Genomic DNA, 20471 nt, shown 5'->3' with positions numbered 1-20471 from the left:
AAACTCCAATGGAAGAATAGAATAGTGGCACTACTAAGCTGACTAAAAGCTGAAACAATTATGAATAAACTTAGTAGCATCTTTTCCCTTGAATTTGAAAGAGTATTTGGTGGGAGATGCCTTTGCTGAAAGAGAAAAAGAATAAATGAAAGTTCTGTCTGTTAGTGTTAAGTGGATTATTTGGTAAGCTTCAAAAATGCATGCATTTTACTATATAATGGAGATTAACTCTAAATCTTTTCCAGCTGTCACTTGGCATTGCTTTCACTTTGATTTTTCAATAGGGTCAGAGGGTTTAATATGGCAAAACACTCTCTAATCCATTAGTGCATTTATAATACCGTATATGCTCTGGTGTTTAGATATTTTGTTTTGCTTTAAGCATTCAATCCTATTGAGCACATACTTTTTACTGAGGTTTCTGAAATTATTGGCAAATAGACACCTGTAGAAAGGAATGCTTGAGTAAAAGTTTAAATTAATTTTTCTTTCTAAAAATGTTGCTCTACTAATGCAGCAGCTTTGATGGTTCAACTACAAAATGCATAACATTCTAGAATACATAATTTATGACTACAAGGATTCTTTGACAACGTAACAGTTTCAGTTTAAATTTAATTTAAACTCATTTTCTTGACTCATTTACAGGAAACATTTAACAATGTATTCCATAACATCTTTCAAAAACATTTCTTTGGTTCTTCCTCAGGATCACAGCTATTCGCAGTATTTTGTTTACTTAAAATGGGAGCTGAAGTTTTTGATACAGACATGGTTCTTGTGGATAAAGGATTAACTGATATCTGTTTTGAAAATGTAACCATATTGTGAGTATTAATTTTTTTAACAAAGTAAATGTGTTATCTTAAGAACATAAGATAGGTCTTGATTAAACAGTTACTGAAATAAAGGGAACTTATTCTGTTTACTTTGTACAGTAAAACTCCATTAGTCCGGCATCCAGTGCTCCGGGACTCCTGATGGTCCGGCACCATCAGGAACCCAGAAGTGCTGGGGCAGCTTGACAGGCTTCCCCCATTCAGCTGCTGCTGAAATTGACCAGCAGCTGAATCGGGGAAGCCGGGAGCAGAGCAGCTGGGGTGCTGCCGGGTTGGTCTCGTAGCGCTGCCCCTCGGGGCTGCGGGACCAACCCGGCAGCACCCCAGTTGCTCTTGGGGACGCCTGGGGCAGAGCAGCTGGAGTACTGCCGGGCTGGTCCCGCAGCGCCAAAGGACGGCGCTGCGGGACCAACCCGGCAGGACCCCAGCTGCTCTGCCCCAGGGGTCCCCGATTCAGCCGCTGCTGAAACAGATCAGCGGCTGATTCCAGGAAGCCCGGGACAGAGCTGCTCTGCCCGGGGCTTCCTGGAATCAGCCGCTGATCTGTTTCAGCAGCGGCTGACTTGGGGACCCCTGGGGCAGAGCAGCTGGGATCCTGCCGGGTTGGTTCCGCAGCGCCGAGGGGCGGCGCTACGAGACCAACCCCGCGGCACCCCAGCTGCTCTGCCCCAGGCGTCAGGATTCAGCCTGCTGCTGAAACTGACGCTGCTGGTCAGTTTCAGCAGCGGCTGAATCCCGAAGCCTGGGGCAAAGCAGCTGGAATGCTGCTGGGTTGGTGCCGTAGCGCCACTCCTCGGCGCTGCGGGACCAACCCGGCAGCACCCGAGCTGCTCTATTGCAGGCATCCCCGATTCAGCTGCTGCTGAAACTGACCAGCAGCAGCTGAATCAGGGTCACCTGGGGCAGAGCCAGACTATCGTAAGGGGGGGGCTATGAGAGGTCTGGGGTGGCATCCCCTCCCACTCCACTCCAGACCCCTCATAGCCCCCCCTTCTTATAGTCCGTCATATCTGATAATCCGGCACCCCCTGGCTCCTAAAGGTGCCGGATTATTGGAAGTTTACTGTATGTTGAAATCTTCTCTTTAGGAGCCCAGATTCCATGGGTATATAACACTTCCGTATTTAACTAGATCAGCGGTTCCCAACCATCGGTCCACGGCCCAGTGCCGGCCTGCAAACTGCTGGCTGCCGGGCTGTGGCTTCTCTGGGAGTCAGGGCCGGGGAATACTGCCCAATGCCTCCCCTCCCACCACAGCTCTTGGAAGAGGCACCGTGCGGAGCCCAGTAAGGCTCTTTCTGCAAAGCAGCTTGGAAAGAGGTCACATGGGTGGCTCCGCACAGCGCTGGCCCAGTCACGCCACACCATGAAGGGTTGAGTGAGAATCCCACCCATCCTCTGTCCTGCTGTTGCCCAGCCTAGCTGTGACGGGGGCCTCCCTGTCTGTGGGCTGTCCACCTCTGTGCCCTACCCTGGCCAAGATAGGTCTGACTTTGGCCCAGAGTCTGTGCAGTGGGCAAGAGTGACCTGGTACTGGTGGTGCAATTCTCCCTCGCAGCACTGCCACTGGCAGCTGCACAAATGCCAAGCTGTTAATCTCTGTTAATTCCCCCACGTGCTGGAACCTGTCACTTTCCACCCAAGTCCCCATGCGGGTCACTCCAAGCAGCCTCCTTCCTCTGTCACAGCTCTCTGTGCTCAGCCCTTGGGCTGCTGAATTATTGTGTTTTGTCTTATGGATACTGGTGTATACAACGAGCTAAAGAAAATTAAGCTATTGATTTTCAGTAGGGGTGCAGTGTTACATCGTGTGTCTGGGAAACACTGACTCTTATCTGCAGGAAACTTGGCAATTTGCTCTTTGAAGGAACCCCACCTGCATGCCAAAAACAACTCTCCTATTCCTTGTCTCACTTTATCTGCTTTTATCCAGAAATACTAGGGGGAAGAGCTGGTTTGTTCCATTCCACTTTTGAGAAATGCAGATTCTCATTTTGTGTAAAGGTCTTTCCTGCGAAACTATCTTGGAAAAAAAATCATATACAAATGAATTAACTTTTTGGCTGCCCTTCACATTAATGATAAGGGAGATAGCAAACTGCTCTTCCGTGACCAGGAGGTGGGCAGGACACAGCTCTCCCAACAGCTGTGGTGGGAGAGGAGGTGCTGGGCAGTGTACTCCAGCTCTGCTCCCCAGAGCAGCCGCAACCTGGGCAGCAGTGCTCAGCTGGCGGCTGGGAGGCTAGCTAATGGGGGTGGGGTAGGCACTTGAGGCTTCAGGGGTGGGGCTAGTACTGAAGGGCCCTGGTGGTGGGGCAAGTACTAGGGGGGCTATGAGGGTAGGGCTAGCACTGGGGGGCTCTGAGGACAGGGCTAATATTGGGGGCTGGTATGGGGAAGGGGTGTGGGGGGGATTGAGTGCAGTGGGGCTCTGGGAACAGGAGGCTGACACTGGGAGGTATGGTGGTAGTGGGGCTCTAAGCCTCAAGGGGCGGGGGGGATAGTAGAGCTGAAGCTGGCTGTTCACAGCAGCTCTGGAGGCTGGGGCTTTTAGTAGACCAGTAACATTTTATTTGCACATTCATTATTTGCATAATGAATATGCAAAGAGTGTTACTGGACCGCCAAAAGTCTGTAAATGGGTTTGCCAGTACACTGTATAAAAAAGGTTGGAAACCACTGAGAGAGATTACTTGAACTATATGCCTTTTCCATATTCAGAAATGGAATCTTACTGTGATTTAAATGAGTGGGGCTGCTGTGTGTGTGGGGGGGGGGGTAAAATTAAATTAAGGCATTAAAACAAAGTATTTTACAAAACTATAGTGATAGCTAAACATTAATAATAAAAATGTTGGATGTTATCACCACAAATGACTATTTTTGTTTTAATTCACTGATTATCTAAAAAAAATTGTTTTTTAGTGATGAAGTGGGGCCAGACTTCCAAGTGAATTTTGAAGTGTATAGTTGCTGTACAGACCAATCTTCAACTATAATTAACACTCCTAAGAAGCTAGCCAAGAAGCTTAAGACATCCATTGGAAAAGCTACAGGAAAAAAAATCAGTTCTTTGTTAGAAGAAGACAACCCTGAATCCCTTTCATTCCTTGACCCAATGATACGGTAAGCTACTCTCTTATTTTTAGCCTTCAAGAAATACAATTATCTTGTAATTGGAAATTGCTGATAGAAGTATTTCAACATATGCCCATGTGAAACTGTTTTCATTTCAAACGACAATCAGAGAGCAGCATTCTATATGAACTATGCTGAATTCTTATTGTGATTTTTTTTTTTCCCCCTTCCTAGAAAAAAGAACAAAAACTCAGCGTTCTGAGATTTATAAGCCCAAATTTGCCAAAGGATCCATCTGCACTATAAAACTTACTGTCATTGCTCTGCATTACTACATGGCCTACTCTTTCTGAATAGAAAGCATCTATACAAATATTAAAAAACCATATTACAGCCCTGCTAGAATATGTGGTTTGGTCCCTGCTACAAAGATAAACCAACGTGTAGAACACAGAGTGCTATAAAACTTTGTATATGGCCTTTGACTAGCATGAAAAAACAGACCAGGCTAAGTACTAAATATGTTTTGAAGCATAATGGCATATTGGCTACAAAAGTTAATAAAATAGTTTTTCAAACTAGAATAAATGCAAAAGAAAATACTCAAGTTAGTTTTAGTGTAAGTGGAGAACTGAACTTGGCAGTCATAACCCGAGTATCCCCACAAAATAATTATTTAATGGCATCTAATGCTACAATTAAAGTCCTTTAGAATGGCTATGTGCAAGCAATGTGAATACATGATCAACTGGAATATTCACAAAAAGATACACAAACTATTTTGTGGGTACAGTATCACAAAAAGTAAAAAATGGGAATATGTGGACTCTTGGTAATTAGCTGAACTTGGTGGCCATTAACAAGTGCTGCCTATAAATTAACCATTCCACGGTATCTGAACATGCTAATGCTAAAATTGTCTAGACTTCTTATAATAACTGCCTAAGAAAAATCATGTAGAAATATGTAACCCTTGCTTCATTTTCACAGTGGTGCAAAATACAGTTTGCTGGCACATACCAGTTTGGGGTTGGAGAGTGTTGAGGACAGTTTCAGGACCCACAACCTTACCATTACAGGAAATGGTAAGTACACAGGGTTCTAATTTAAAGATGTTTTTTAAAAAGTTAATAAAATCATGTATCTCCATTTTTAGTAAACTATAAGGCTTCCAAGACTTAGATTATTTTATTGATACTTTATATGTGGCAATTGTACTTTAAATAAAATGCTTCAACTATTTTAAACACGTGTCACCAATTAAATTGAAAAAAGACATGTAAAACTTCTCTCTAAGTTCAGATCCAAATTTTACATCACTTTTATAGTAACATTTTTTGCCAACTTTAATATCTTCTGATCCCTTATCAAGGAAGAATTTAGCAAGGCTTTTGATACGGTCTCCCACAATATTCTTGCCATCAAGTTAAGGGAATATGGATTGGATAAATGGACAGTAAGATGGATAGAAAGCTGACTGGAAGGTCAGGCCCAGCGGGTAGTAATCAACGGCTCGATGTCAGGATGGCGATTGGTTTCTAGCAGAGTGCCCCAAGGTTCGGTTCTGGAACCAGTTTTGTTCAACATCTTTATTAATGACCTGGATGAGGGGATGGATTGCACCCTCAGCAAGTTTGCAGATGACACTAAGCTAGGGGGAGAGGAAGATACACTGGAGGGCAGGGATAGAGTCCAGAGTGACTTAGACAAATTGGAGGATTGGGCCACAAGAAATCTGATGAGGTTCAACAAGGACAAGTGTAGATTCTTGCACTTGGGATGGAAGAATCCCAAGCATTATTACAGGCTGGGGACCAACTGGCTAAGTAGCAGTTCTGTAGAAAAGGACCTGGAGATTACAGTGGATGAGAAGCTGGACATGAGTCAACAGTGTGCCCTTGTAGCCAAGAAGGCTAATGGCATATTAGGTTGCATTAAGAGGAGCATTGCCAGTCGATCCAGATATGTGATTATTCCTCTTTACTCAGCTCTGGTGAGGCCACATCTGGAGTATTGTGTCTAGTTCTGGGCCCCCAAATACAGGAAGGATGTGGATGCATTGGAGTGCTACCAAAATGATTAGGGGGCTGGAGCATATGACCTACGAGGAGAGGCTGAGGGAGCTGGTTCTATTTAGTCTGCAGAAGAGAAGAGTGAGGGGGGATTTGATAGCAGCCTTCAACTTCCTGAAGGGAGGTTCCAAAGAGGCTGGAAAAAGACTGTTCACAGTAGTGATGGATGGCAGAACAAGGAGCAATGGTCTCAAGTTGTGGTGGGAGGTCCAGGTTGGATATTAGGAAAAACTATTTCACTAGGAGAATGGTGAACCTCTGGAATGAGTTACCTAGGGAAGTAGTGGAGTCTCCACCACTAGAGGTGTTTGAGTCTCTGCTTGACAAAGCCCTGGCTATGTTTATTTAATTGGGATTGGTCCTGCCTTGGGCAGGGGGCTGGACTTGATGGCCTTCTAAGGTCTCTTCCAGCTCTATGATTCTAATACTTGTAGGGATTTTTTGGTTTGTATTTTATACTTCTTATTCTGTAGGTATGGAAATCTTTAAGGGCACGTCTACACTACATGGAAGATCAGTGCTTCCACAGTTGATCATCTGGGCTATGTCTAGACTGCAGGCTTCTTTCGAAAGAGCCTCTTTCGAAAGATCGCGTCTAGACTGCAGGCGGATCTTTCGAAAGAGAAATCCGCTTTTTCAAAAGAGAGCACCCAGCGAGTCTGGATGCTCTCTTTCGAAGACGGCCTCTTTACATTGAAGAACGCCTTCTTTCGAAAGAGGAGCTTTCGAAAGAAGGCGTTCTTCCTCGTGAAATGAGGTTTACCGCCATCGAAAGAAAAGCCGCGTTCTTTCGAAATAATTTCGAAAGAACGCGGCTTGAGTCTGGACGCAGGGGAAGTTTTTTCGGGAAAAGGCTACTTTTCCCGAAAAAACCCCTGAGTCTGGACACGGCCCTGGAGTTCCATTTAGTGGGTCTATTCTAGGCCTGCTAGATTGAACTCAAAGGGCACCCTTGTCAGCACCAGTACTCCTTCTCCTCATAAGGAGTAAGGGAAGCAGAGAGGAGCATTTGCTTCCATCAGCCTCCTACTGTACGAATGGCATGGAAATGTGATGTAAGATTAATTTACGGTAGCTGGAATGCATAACTTACTTCAACCTTCCCATGTAGCTGGAGAATGTCAACAGCTTCCCCTATCTCGGAAGCTATCTGTCCAGCAATGTTGACATTGACAATGAAATCCACTACCGACTCTCCAGTGAGGCTTGTGGACTTTTACGGAGGCGAGTCTTCAATGACTCTGACATCAAGATGCAGGCCAAGATGCAGTGCTTTTGTCATTCCAACGTTGTTGTATGGAGCTGAAGCCTGGACTCCCTATAAACGTCATATTAAAGATCTGGAGAAATTCCACCAAAGGTACCATGAGGAGAATATTGCGCAGCATGTGGCAAGACAGACGGACTAATATTAGTGTCCTTGCAGAGGCTGATTCATAAGAACATAAGAATGGCCGTACTGGGTCAGACCAAAGGTCCATCTAGCCCAGTATCCTGTCTACCGACAGTGGCCAGTACCAAGTGCCCCAGAGAAGGTGGACCGAAGACAATGATCAAGCAATTTGTCTCCTGCCATCCCTCTCAATCCTCTGACAGACAGAGGCTAAGGACACCATTTTATCCCCTGGCTAATAGCCTTTTATGGACCTAACCTCCATGAAATTATCTAGCTTCTCTTTAAACTCTATTATAGTCCTAGACTTCACAGCCTCCTCTGGCAAGGAGTTCCACAGGTTGACTACACGCTGTGTGAAGAACTTTCTTTTATTAGTTTTAAACCTCCCCATTAATTTCATTTGGTGTCCTCTAGTTCTTCTATTTAGGGAACTAATAAATAACTTTTCTTTATCGGCCCTCTCCACACCACTCATAATTTTATAAACCTCTATCATATCCCCCCTCAGTCTCCTCTTTTCTAAACTCTTTTCTATTCCTGCAGCACTGAGGCAATAATTGCCCAAGGGTAGCTATGATGGTCTGGTCACATGGTCAGGATGCCTGACATACATTTGCCTAAAAAGATTTTTTCTATTGCAAGCACTCAGCTGGGACAAGGTTTCGTGGTAGGCAGAGAAAGCACTACAGAGATATCCTTAAGAACACCTTGGTAAAGTGCAACATTGGGAGACATCTGAGAGATGCAGGTGGAGGATTGAGTAACCTGGAGGACCACCATCAAGAACGGTGCCTGACTTTGAGATCAAGTGTTATCTCCATGAAGATCAGAGAGTCGTCCATAAGGAAAATGCTTGGGCCCGCATCGGCACTGATAGTGTCGGCACCACTGGAGATGACCTCAGAAGCAGCCATTGCCAGAGAGTGTTCCTTGCCAGAATAGGCCTTATTTCTCATCTTCGCACTCAACAGTTCTAGGTGTCCAAGGGGAAAACTTTCTCTCTCTCTCTCTCTCTCTCTCTCTCGGATCCCTCGAATCAGGTATGTCTACACTACAAAGTTAATTCGAACTAACAGACGTTAGTTCGAATTAACTTTCATAGGCGCTACACTAGCGCTCCGCTAGTTCGAACTTAATTCGAACTAGCGGAGCGCTTAGTTCAAACTAGGTAAACCTCATTCTACGAGGACTAAGCCTAGTTCGAACTTACTAGTTTGAATTAAGGGCTGTGTAGCCCCTTAATTCGAACTAGTGGGAGGCTAGCCCTCCCCAGCTTTCCCTGGTGGCCACTCTGGCCAACACCAGGGAAACTCTTCTGCCCCCCTCCCGGCCCCGGAGCCCTTAAAGGGGCACGGGCTGGCTACGGTGCCCATGCCAGGTGCAAACCTGCCAGCACCCAGCTAGCAGACCCTGCACCTAGCATGGCTTGAGCCAGCCACCCGACACCCCCCAGCCCTCCCCCTCTTCCCGGGACCAGGCTGGCGGCACCTGGGAGCTTGCCCGGGACCGCAAGATGTGGGCACCCGCCTGGTCTAGTGCGGACATCGTGGACCTCGTCCACGACCTCCGCACTAGGCACAGGAAAGTGGCCATCTAGGGCAGGAGAGCTGCCAGCCTGGTCACCCAGGAACAGGTGTGCATGAAAATCAAGGTGGTCCACTGAGACCCCCGACCCTGAGTCCTGAGCTTACAATGGCTGTACTGGGTCAGACCAAAGGTCCATCTAGCCCAGTAGCCGGTCTGCCGACAGCAGCAAACCCTAGGGACCCTGGAGGGGATGGACCAAAGACAGTGACCAAGCCATTTGTCTCGTGCCATCCCTCTCCAGCCTTCCACAAACTTTGGGCAGGGACACCACTCCTACCCCCTGGCTAATAGCACTCCATGAACCCAACCTCCATCACTTTATCTCACTTCTCTTTAAACTCTGTTCTAGTTCTAGCCTTCACAGCCTCCTGCCGCAAGGAGATCCACAGGTTGACTCTTTGCTTTGTGAAGAACAACTTTCTGTTACTAGTTTGAAGCCTGCTACCCATTCCTTTCCTTTGGTGTCCTCTAGTCCTTCTATTATGGGAACTAATGAAGAACTTTTCTTGATGCACCCTCTCCACCCCACTCATGCTTTTATAGACCTCTATCCTATCCCCCCTCAGTCTCCTCTTTTCTAAACTGAAAAGTCCCAGTTTCTTTAGCCTCTCTTCATATGGGACCTGTTCCAAACCTCTGATCATTTTAGTTGCCCTCCCCTCTCCCAGCCTCTCTCTTCCCCTCTCCCATCTCCTTTTCCCAGTCTCCCCGAGTTTTGTTCAATAAAGAGAGATTCTATTTTTGACCACACATTTTCTTTATTTAGTACATCAGGAAGGGGGGCTAGGAAGGGGTAAGTGGAAGGAGGTGAGGGAGGAATGGGACACGAGCCCCCGATGGAGAGGACTGGGCTGGCTCTGCGGGCTTCCGGGGGTGGAAGCTCTCCTGCAGCCCCCCAATTGCCCCCTCTCCCCAGATGGCAGCCTGCGGCAAGTGCAGCCGGTCTGATGGCCGAATGCTGTGATGTGCCCAGTGTGGGCACTCAGGGCATTCCAAGCCAGGATTGCTTTGCAAGTGGGGCACCCCTGAGAACTGTCTGTCCGGGGTGGGGGTCGGGTCCCTTTAAGCACAGCCCTCGGCTAGCCTGAGACAGCAGCTCCATGCTCTAAGTCCTCATCTTATGCCCTGCCGGCACTGCTTCCGGCCATCCTTAACCCCGGTTCAGGGTCCACTCTGTGTGGACATGCTAGTTCGAATTAGCAAAATGCTAATTCGAACTAGTTTTTTAGTCTGGATGCGTTAGTTCGAATTAGCTTAGTTCGAATTAACTAATTTGAACTAAGTTAGTTTGAATTAGCACTGTAGTGTAGACATACCCTCAGAGACCAGGCCTTAGTGTCCTAAATAGTAGGTAGGAACATGTTTCACTGTGAATAAAGCAGTTGTGGAAAGAGTGCAAGGGAGAAATTCTCTGTGTGTAGAGGCAGATTGTAGCAAGAGTTTTTCCCTAAATAGATGTAAATAATTCCCATGTTAGGGCTATGAGGCAGTCTGGGTATATATTGAATGAAATGCTTATTCAAAAACAAGTCATGAGCCTCAGAAGTATATTCAAGCTCAGAAGTAATTCGTAGTGGGGATGGTATCCAGAGAAAAGATGATCTGCACCTGAGATGGGCATCCCCTATTTCTGCACCTAGCCTCCAGAGTGTATATCCATGGTGTCCAATCAATTCTGAAGCAGTAGCAACTATAGTAGCTATTGCTATAGCAAACTAGCCACACTCAACCAGCCAAATAGCCACATAGTTCAAGCCAACTAGCCATGCTCAACTGGCCAAATAGTTACTAGTGGCTAGAGCAGTGGAACCCTGGGGTTCCGCGAAGTGAAAGTAAGGGTTCTGCGAGAATGTGGTCACTCCCGCCCCAAGAGACCTTCTCTTAAACCTTCTCTGGTTTCCTGCCAGCTTTCAGACACCTCCCCTCCCTTCCCCCGCTGCCACTCTGCGTTTCCAAAGCCCACTCGGGACATGTGTGACTACATTTTGGCCACAAGGTCTCCCTGGTTTTTTGAAGTTTTGTTCCCCTTGACAAATTTTCCTCCTGGCTGTAGGGGTTCCTCAAAATTCTTCCGAGTTTAAAAGGGTTCCATGGCCAAATAAAATTGGGAAACACTGGGCTAGAGTATTGGACCCCATGGGTATATACATACATGCTACTCATGTCTACTTCATTGCAATATTTTAACATGTAACTCTCTTTAAAAAATAACTTCTTATAACGTTTATTTTTCCTTTTTCCTATCTTTAGTTTCCCTTTTTTCTGTTCTCTTCTAATCTGATTATTCCTTCCTTTTTAAACCCACTCTGCTCTTTCAGTTTTCTTTCTTCCCTTCTGTTTCACTAGCTTCGGATTGTTGTCCCATGTCTCCAGAGCCTCATCACTATCACTATCTCTCCACTCCAAAATCCACTTAACTCCTATCACTCGGCCCCATTTGTTCTTCGAGTGATTTCTCATGTGCACAGTCATCAGAGAATTTTTCCCTTGGGGTACCGTCGGCCTTCGAGGCACAGTATAAAAAACACTACCAACCCTCACCCTCTCGGTTCCTTCTTGCTGCCAGTGACAATCATTGGAGCTTCTCCACCTTTTACATTGCCAAGCACATTAGTTTAGGTGTTAGGGTACTTCAGTTCTAGTTGGAGTAGTTAGCGTGGGGGAGGGTATTTCCTCCTCCACTTTACAGTCCCCCTAACTAGGGCATGCTGTGGTTTCAGGAGTTTAAGGTGTGCGAGGACTGCGGAAAGCCTGTGTCCAAGGATGATGCACACTCTTCCTGCCTTAAAGGGCCTCAATGAGGACCGTTAAATAGATAAGTGCCTTAGATGCAGGAACTTTAGGCCTCACACTAAAAAGAAGGGAGCCTATTGTCTGACACTCCTACTCATGGAGGCAGCTGTCTGTCCTCAACCTACACTAGAATGAACATCAGCTCCAGGAGTGTGGAGCACACTGGTCTTGGTGCGGGACCTCTCAGTGCTGCGCAAGGAAGCACTGTGATATACCTGGAATGATGCGACTTTCAGCAGGCCGGTCCTGCAATCGGCAGCCAGGTAATCTCTGACCGCTGCTCTGGAGGGAACTGATGAGTCATCTATTGGAATGCACATGAGCAGGGCTCGACAAACAATACAATCTACAATACAATCAATGCAAGCAATGCAGTACAATCGCCCGTAGCGAGTAGATTTCAGCCGCGGGCCCCGTTCATTCACGATGTACGCATGCGTATTGTGGTTCTTGCTCATGCGCAGTACAGGGCTGGCAAGCGGTTTTTGCCACCATTTGTCAAGCCCTGCACATGAGCAATCACTTGAAGAAAAAATGTTTACCTACCTTTCGTAACTGTTCTTCTAAATGTGTTGCTCATATCCGATTCAAATTCCTCCCACCTCCCCTCTGTCAGAATAATAGGGCAAGAAGGAACTGAGAAGGCTGACACCGTCTTTACATACTGCTCCTTGAAAGCACCATGTCAGGAGACTTTCACATCCAACCCAACGGGTACTGCTAAGAAAAATTTCAGACCATCATGCATGCAGTACACACATACTCCTATGGGAATGGACATCAGAAACACATTTTGAACAATGGCTATGAAAGGTAGATAACCATTTTTTTTTCTGGTCACAATACTATCTTCCTCACTATATAGTCTTGCAGTGGCTGGGAATAAAGTATCCAGAAGCTGTGAACGTACTATGCCTCCCTTTCCCCTCACAAAGGTCTCCAAGTGCTGCTGAGTTTCCTCTGCTGTTCTCATTCCAATCTTGAGGAGAATATCTGTATAGAAATTCCTTCCCTGACAAGAAAGGAACAATGTCACAGAAAAAATAATTGTTTTTCTCCTCCGTAGACAGAAGGAGAGGAGATCAACAGAGCTGTGGCTCAAACTCTATTAGGTTTTTTAGGCCCAACATGGCATTTAAGTACATGAATAAGTGCTTTATTGTACTGGAGGTTCTAATTAAGAATTCTTTTCGGCAACACTTCTTGTTCCTAGGTAGATCCCAGTTTTGAGACAGCACAAGTAACTACTAGAAGCTACAGATCTAGAGGGCTACCTGGGGGCTGCTGAAAGCATGACAGCAAATAGCATAATAAGCAGAAAGAAAATAGTTTATGTTCCAGACTAGGTGCATAAAACCTAGGACTCTTTTTGTTTTAGCTCATAGTATCTTTATCTGTTACAAGTTTATAGCTTTCTCCCAAAGAAAGCTTGTTTCTTTTAGTTTTTTATTGAAAAGAAAAGATGATATCTTGTATTTATAGTTTTATCACAGTTAATAACTCAAAATATTTCCCTGCAGAAGTATAGTGGCCTCTGAGAGTCTTTCCATACTTTCATCCTGCAATTGCATCCCAATAAAGAGTAACATTTTAGACATCTTTCCTTAGAACCCCTTTTCTGTTGACCATTACTTAGCATCACAGTGTTGATGTAAGCGACTATTCGGCTATTTGATAAGCATAAGCTTATTGGATAGTTGACTAGTCCCTCCACTAGTCGCTTTTCCCCACCTTGCTGCCTCTGTTAGAAGCATCAAGGGAAGGAGCAGGAGCTGGTGCTGGGGGGATCTGGCTCCATGATGGGCAGGGGGGGTAGCAGCTTGTGCCCAGTCCCAGACTCTGCACCTCTGCTCTTAATACATTTAAAAAGCAGAAGCGCAGCAGGGGGGACTCGGCGTGAGCCGGGACAGCTGATTCTGAGCTCATGGCAGGTCTCTATCCCCCTCCCGACCCCCCCCACTGCAGCTCTGCCTTTTAAATGAATTAAAAGCCAGCAGGAAATTGGAGGTTGGACCCTCTGAGGACAGGGGCTGCTGTTGCAAAGCAGCCTCTGTCCATGGTGGGCCCAGGCTTGCCACAGACAGAGTCTGCTCTGTGGGATGAAGAACGGCCACTGTCCATGGGGAGCTTGAACCTCCATGGACAGAGACTGCTTCACAGTAACCTCCCTGCCCGCCCCAAGCTGCTGCTTCTGATAGAGGCAGCAGTGCGGGGGGGGGGGGGAGGGGAGCACGCGGCGGGGGGAACTGGCTTTTAGGAGGCAGCACTATACTATATTGAATGAGTTGAGTCTAGCAAGTATATTTATCTTCAGAGAAGGTGCTAGTGCTGATTCTGAGAATTATAGCAGTGAGCCTAACTTAAACATTGGCTAAATTGTTTGAAAAATTTAAAGATACCCATAAAATGCTTACAAACGTAAGAACAAACCAGCATGGCTACTGTCAAGAATGGTGCCTCCAATCTACTGCTTTTTGTAGACCTGTCAGCCATACAAAAGAAAGAAAAGTTAAGAAATAGGACAAACTCCTATTTTCAGTCTTTTCTTAAGTGAAGAGATTTACTTCTTAAGGACCTATTAAAGTTAAAATGCATGCAGATATCTAATCTGTGAATTTATGGGCAATAGTTATAACTTTTCTAACTTTTTCTTTTAGAGGAATCCTCATTCTGGCTTCCCTTATATGGAAGCATGTGTTGTCGCTTAGTTGCTCAGCCCTCCTGCATGGTCAAGGATGTGATGTCAGGATTTCTTAATCAGCAGGTAAAAAGAGCTTATTTGATTTATATCCTCTACTATCCCAAGTTCCCTCTAAGTTTTCTGCAAACTTCACTGAGCAATATACTTTTGTCATTGGTTAAGTTTAGACTTTAGTTTACACTGAGCTAACTGCCTTACTGCAACTATATACAGGCCACATTTTCAGTTGCCTTTTGTTTTGGTTGATTCTACATGCGGTTACCATCCTTCTCCCCTGAGTGACAGGATACTCATCCACACACATTCTGGTGCCCATTTATTTGGCTGATACTGGTCCAACTCACCAGGACTAGCTTCAGCAGGATTGGGAAGAATCAGTCCTTACCCATCTTGGAAATCAGGAATTTTTGCAGACCAGTGGTTCCCAACCTTTTTTATACTGGGGACTGGCAGATCCATTCACAAACTTTAGTGGACTGGTAACACCTTATTTGCGTATTTATTATGCAAATAATGAATATTCAAACACACAAATCATATGCAAATCAAGCTATTATCCGTAAAAAAACTTAGGTTGCTGCATATAGGCCAATTAATTGTAAGTTTGTAATTGGTATGAAAATTGATATGTAGAGCTGCGTGCCTTACATTAAAGTTATCCTTTTAAAAATTAGAGGCCATTCCTTTGTTTCCTTCTTGTAACTAGCTACATTAGTGAAGCCATTAAAGTTTTCTTCCAGGGTGGATTGATTTAAATCACAATTTCAATCAAGTTACCAAAAAAGCTACGACTGACTGTGCTTAGAGTGCACTTAATTTTGGAGTAAGCCCCATTGAACTACTAGCACTTCTGGGGTTTTTTTGAGAAAACAAGTATAGGATAGGATTCCTTTGAAAAAGCTGAGCTATGCTAAAGTAAAATAGGGATGGGTATGTCTACACTACAGCACTAATTCGAACTAACTTAATTTTGAATTAGTTAATTCGAACTAAGCTAATTCGAACTAGTGCATCTAGACCTAAAAACTAGTTCGAATTAGCATTTTGCTAATTCGAACTGGCATGTCCACATTGTGTGGACCCTTAACCGAGGTTAAGGATGGACGGAAGCAGTGCCAGCAGGGCATCAGGTTAGGACTTAGAGCGTGGAGCTGCCCTCTCAGGCTAGCCGAAGGCTGTGCTTAAAGGGACCTGACCCCCACCCCGGACAGACAGTTCTCAGGGGTTCCCCGCTCGCTTGTCTAACTCGATGAGGTACAGCAAAGCAGTCCTGGCTTGGAGTGCCCTGAATGCCCACACTCGGCACATCACAGCACTCGGCCATCAGCCCGACTGCACTTGCCGCAGGCTGCCACCCGGGGGGGGTGTCAATCGGGGGGCTGCAGGAGAGCTTCCACCCCAAGGAGCCCGCAGAGCCACCCCAGTCCTCCCCATCGGGGGCTCGTACCCCATTCCTCCTTCACCTCCTTCCACTTACCCCTCCCTAGCCCCCCTTCCTGATGTACAAAACAAAGGACACGTGTGTTCAAAAATAGAAACTCTCTTTATTGAACAAAACTTGGGGAGACTGGGAAAAGGAGGTGGGAGAGGGAAAGAGAGAGGGTGGAAGAGGGGAGGGCAACTAAAATGATCAGGGGTTTGGAATAGGTCCCATATGAAGGGAGGCTAAAGAGCCTGGGACTTTTCAGCTTAGAAAAGAGGAGACTGAGGGGGGATATGATAGAGGTCTATAAAAGCATGAGCGGTGTCGAGAGGGTGCATAAAGAAAAGTTCTTCATTAGTTCCCATAATAGAAGAACTAGAGGACACCAAATGAAATGAATGGGTAGCAGGCTTCAAACTAACAAAGTAGTTCTTCACAAAGCAAGTAGTCAACCTGTGGAACTCCTTGCTGCAGGAGGCTGTGAAGGCTACAACTAGAACAGAGTTTAAAGAGAAGTTAGATAAATTCATGGAGGTTGGGTCCATGGAGTGGTATTAGCCAGGGGATAGAAATGGATGGAGATGGATGGCACGAGACAAATGGCTTGGTCATTGTCTTCGGTCCATCCCCTCCGGGGTAGCTGGTGTTGGCCGCTGTTGGCAGACAGGCTACTGGGCTAGATGGACCTTTGGTCTGACCCAGTACGGCCATTCTAAGCTCAGGGCTCAGGGTTGGGGGGTCTCACTGGACCACCTTGATTTTCATGCAAACTTGCTCCTGGGTGTCTAGGCTGGCAGCTATCCTGTCCTAGATGGCCACTTTCCTGTGCCTAGTGTGGAGGTCGTGGATGAGGTCCACGATGTCCGCACTAGACCAGGCGGGCGCCCGCCTCTTGCGGCCCCGGGCAGGCTCCTGGGAGCCGCCAGCCTGGTCCCGGGAAGAGGCGGAGGGCTGGGTGGCAGCGGGTGGCTGGTTCTGCTGGCTGGGTGCTGGCAGGCTTGCACCTGGCACGGGCACCGTAGCCAGACCGTGGCCCTTTAAGGGCTCCGGGGCCGGAAGGGGGGCAGACGAGTTTCCCTGGTGGTGCCCAGAGTGGCCACCAGGGCAAGCTGGGGAGGGCTAGCCTCCCACTAGTTCAAATTAACTGGCTACACAGCCCTTAATTCGAACTACTTAATTCAAACTAGGCGTTAGTCCTTGTAGAATGTGGTTTACCTAGTTCGAATTAAGCGCTCCGCTAGTTCAAATTAAGTTTGAACTAGTGGTTTGTATGTGTAGCGCCTATCAAAGTTAATTCGAACCCCAACACTGCCCGGCCTAGCGCCTTCTCCCCGAGCCAGCATCCCCTTATCCACCTTCTCCTGCATCCAGATTTCCTCCCAGAGCTTGCACCTCTCACCCCTTCCCACACCCAATCCCTCATTCCCACCCCAAAGCCTACACATTCTGTCTCAACCCAGCAAGGTTACGGCTAGACTGCAGGAATTTTTCAGGATTCTGGAGATATCCCAGAAAAACTCTTCTGCATCCACGGATGCGTTTGTTCTTCCGCTTCTTTTAGTGGAAGAGCAAACATGATCTATATTCCTCTTTCCAGAAGGAAGAAGGGGGCTTCCAAAAGAAGGGGGTTTTCTGACATTTGGTCCAGTCTAGACAGGCCAAATGTTGGAAAAACCTCTTCCTACAGAAGAATCGGGGGAAAAAGCAGTGGTATAAGGATTGGGGATAGCAAGTGATGGAGAGGAGGAGAATAAAAAGGGCGGAGCTTCGAGGAAGGGGCGGGGTGGAGCAGTAGATCATGGCTTGTTCTGTCATTTAAAAAGTGATCTTGGGTGTGAAAAGATTGGAGACCGCTGGACTAGAGGCATTAATACATTTGTATGAGACCGTAAGTGTAGGTGTAGCATGTTTGTGATGAGATTTAATTGTAACTGTTACTTTTAAATGAGAATATAGTACTTTATTGATATTTTTTAAAAATGAAATGTTTAAATTTTGTTTAAATCATTGATTTTTTTTTTTTATCCACCCTGATTTTTATCCACCCTGTTTTCGTCTAACAGTGGATACTGTTAGAAAGAAAATTACTCTTAATGGCCAACCAGCATATTCCATGTTCCCAGAGCACTATGAAAAAACTATCATTGGCAAAATAGTAAAACATTGAAGGATGGTCATCTAAACAAGTTTCCGTCTTGGCTGAATTTTACTATGTGACTCAAGGACTTAATTACTAGTAAAATATTTGGCAAGAGCCCTACCTTCATGACACTGTGTTGTGTTCAGCTCTGATCTTACAGTCTGTCTGAATGGTTCACAAGATGTACTCAATTAGATGTAACACATTCAAATTCAATAGAATTTTGAGTAATCCATACATTAGGTTGTTATGGTAATGTAACTAGTAACTTACTGAATATTTCTCTCTCAGCAATTTGTAGGAAGCCTGACTAACTGGAGGAGGCTGTACTGTGTACTGAGAGCTGGTAAACTCTCTTGTTACTATACACCTGAAGAAATTGAAGCTAAAGTGGAACCAGCTTTGACAGTTTCCATCAACAAGGTAAAATAAGCAGTTTTTGTTAGTCTAATTTGGGTCCTAAAATCCAGTTGAAAATCTGCAAAGTACTCTGCAAGTAGCATGCATGAGAGGTGTGCCTTGTTTCGCTACTAAGGGCAAGTCTATGCTCTAAAATTAAGTCAATGTAAGTTATGTCAGTGTACAGCTGCTGCAGTAATTAAATCACTTTTGCATGTCCACCCTGTGCTCTTTGTGTTACCAGTATGCATCTTCTTTAGCAGTGCTTGGATCAGTGCAGAGAACTTGCATCGATGCACTGGGGGTAGCTATCACATTCTGCAGCTTGCCACCATGGAGCACAGGGTGCTTTGGGAAGGATTCCAATGCCTTATAGGGGCAAATGAGTTGTGCAGGGGTGACTGGGAACATGGTTTCAATGTCCTCTGATGGAGTTTTTTCCATCCCATAGTTGTATTTTCATCCCATAATGTTTCCCATCTCCTTTGAAAAGTTCCACAAATGTGTGTGTACATCATCTCTATGAGAACCATGGATCCTGCACAACTCGGCACCATTGTGATGAGTATTGTGAGCACAATGTGACTGATACTGCAGGAGGGGAACATGACCATTCTTTCGAGGCTAGCTTGTTCTGAGACACAGAAACTATTCTAGGTTATTGTTGGCATTCACAGAGGAGCTGCAGACCATGGAGCATTGGTTGTGGGCCCAAGAAACAAGCACTGCCTTGTGGGATTGCATTATTATGTAGATATGGGATGATGAGCAGTGGCTGCAGAACTCTTAAATACACAAGGCCACATTCCTGGAACTGTGTGCAGGGCTCACCCTGTACACTGGCACTGTGACCCCAAAAATGAGAACTGCACTGACAGAAGAGGAGTGAATGACAATTGGTGTGTGCAAATTTGGAATGCCAGATTGCCGCGGATCATTCAGGAGTCACTTTGGAGTGGGGAAATCTACATGGGGTTGCTGTGATGCTAGTGTACAGGGCCATTACATCACATCCTATTACAAAGGACTCTGAGTTTGGGCAATCTGCAGGACATAGTGGAGGTACGTGTCACCATACTGTGGTGGAGTACAATAGATGGAATGCTTGTCTATTTTGGCAGCAGATCACCTTGCCATGAGGTACACCAACAGAATGGGGTACTTTTCTATAGTATGGCAAGCACTGGTGGATTGCAAGGTTGATGTTTTACTAACATCAACATGGAATGGTCAGGGAAGGTGCACATCTCTGTTAAGAACACAAGCCCATTAAGAATGCTGCAAGTAGGGACTTTCTTTCCAGACCAGAGGTTTACCATTTGGGATGTTGAAATGCCAATAGTGATTCGGGGCGACCCAGGCTACCCCTTATTCCAGTGGCTTATGAAGCCGTACACCAGCCATCTCAACAGCAATGAGGTGTACTTCAGTTTTCGCAGGGGGGCCGCTTCATTAATCTTGGCATGTGATCATGGGCTGGCTTTAGGTTCCTCAGAAGGGGCAGGACTGGGAGCTACCGAGAGGGACAAAGAGAGTGTATGAGTGTGAAAGACACACTTTGTTTGTGAAAGACAGACTTTGTGACACATACACACTGCCACACACACTCAGTATGTGACGGTGACTGGGTGTGTGTGACAGTGACACAGTCTGGTCAAGTTTCTGAGGAGCCACATGCTGTCTTTTTAAGGGAAAATCGGTTCTGCTTTGGCAACTCTCCCCTCCCCCGCTCTGCACTCACTTCCTGTCCATGCTTCAGCCTGGAGCAGCTCCACTGTGTGTTTCCCTCTCCCCAGCCCCTGCTTTGCAGAGATGGGGTATAAGGCCAAGAGTGACCCTGGCTTCAGCACTTCCTTCTCCCTTCCCTCTCCCTCCACCTCTCTGCACAGCTAGCAGGAAAATCCCAGGAGCAGCTCTGCTGCAGGACAAGCAAGGTGAGGGGGAGAGGCAGCTGAACACATGCTGCAGGCTGTAAGTATGCATGCTCTGCTAATCTGCTGGGCAGCCCGGATCCAGCCCCCGGGTCTGATTTTGCCCACCCCT

The 20471-nt window shown here is 46.1% G+C and overlaps 1 protein-coding gene across 3 annotated transcripts in view; it reads left to right on the top strand.

Annotated features, from left to right (window-relative positions):
* RTKN2 (rhotekin 2) overlaps positions 1–20471 on the top strand; it is a 68444-nt gene that overhangs the window by 23650 nt on the left and 24323 nt on the right. For all 3 annotated transcript variants that reach the window (XM_075934886.1, XM_075934887.1, XM_075934885.1), the window contains 5 exons: positions 710–827; positions 3765–3965; positions 4908–5002; positions 14423–14529; positions 18321–18452. In XM_075934886.1, coding sequence (XP_075791001.1) covers positions 710–827; positions 3765–3965; positions 4908–5002; positions 14423–14529; positions 18321–18452 — 653 coding nt within the window. The remainder of the gene's footprint in view (positions 1–709; positions 828–3764; positions 3966–4907; positions 5003–14422; positions 14530–18320; positions 18453–20471) is intronic.

Source organism: Pelodiscus sinensis, chromosome 8, assembly GCF_049634645.1.
Source record: "Pelodiscus sinensis isolate JC-2024 chromosome 8, ASM4963464v1, whole genome shotgun sequence".
In the NCBI taxonomy this organism is placed as follows: domain Eukaryota; kingdom Metazoa; phylum Chordata; order Testudines; family Trionychidae; genus Pelodiscus; species Pelodiscus sinensis.
This window is presented reverse-complemented; position numbering and strand designations above follow the sequence as displayed.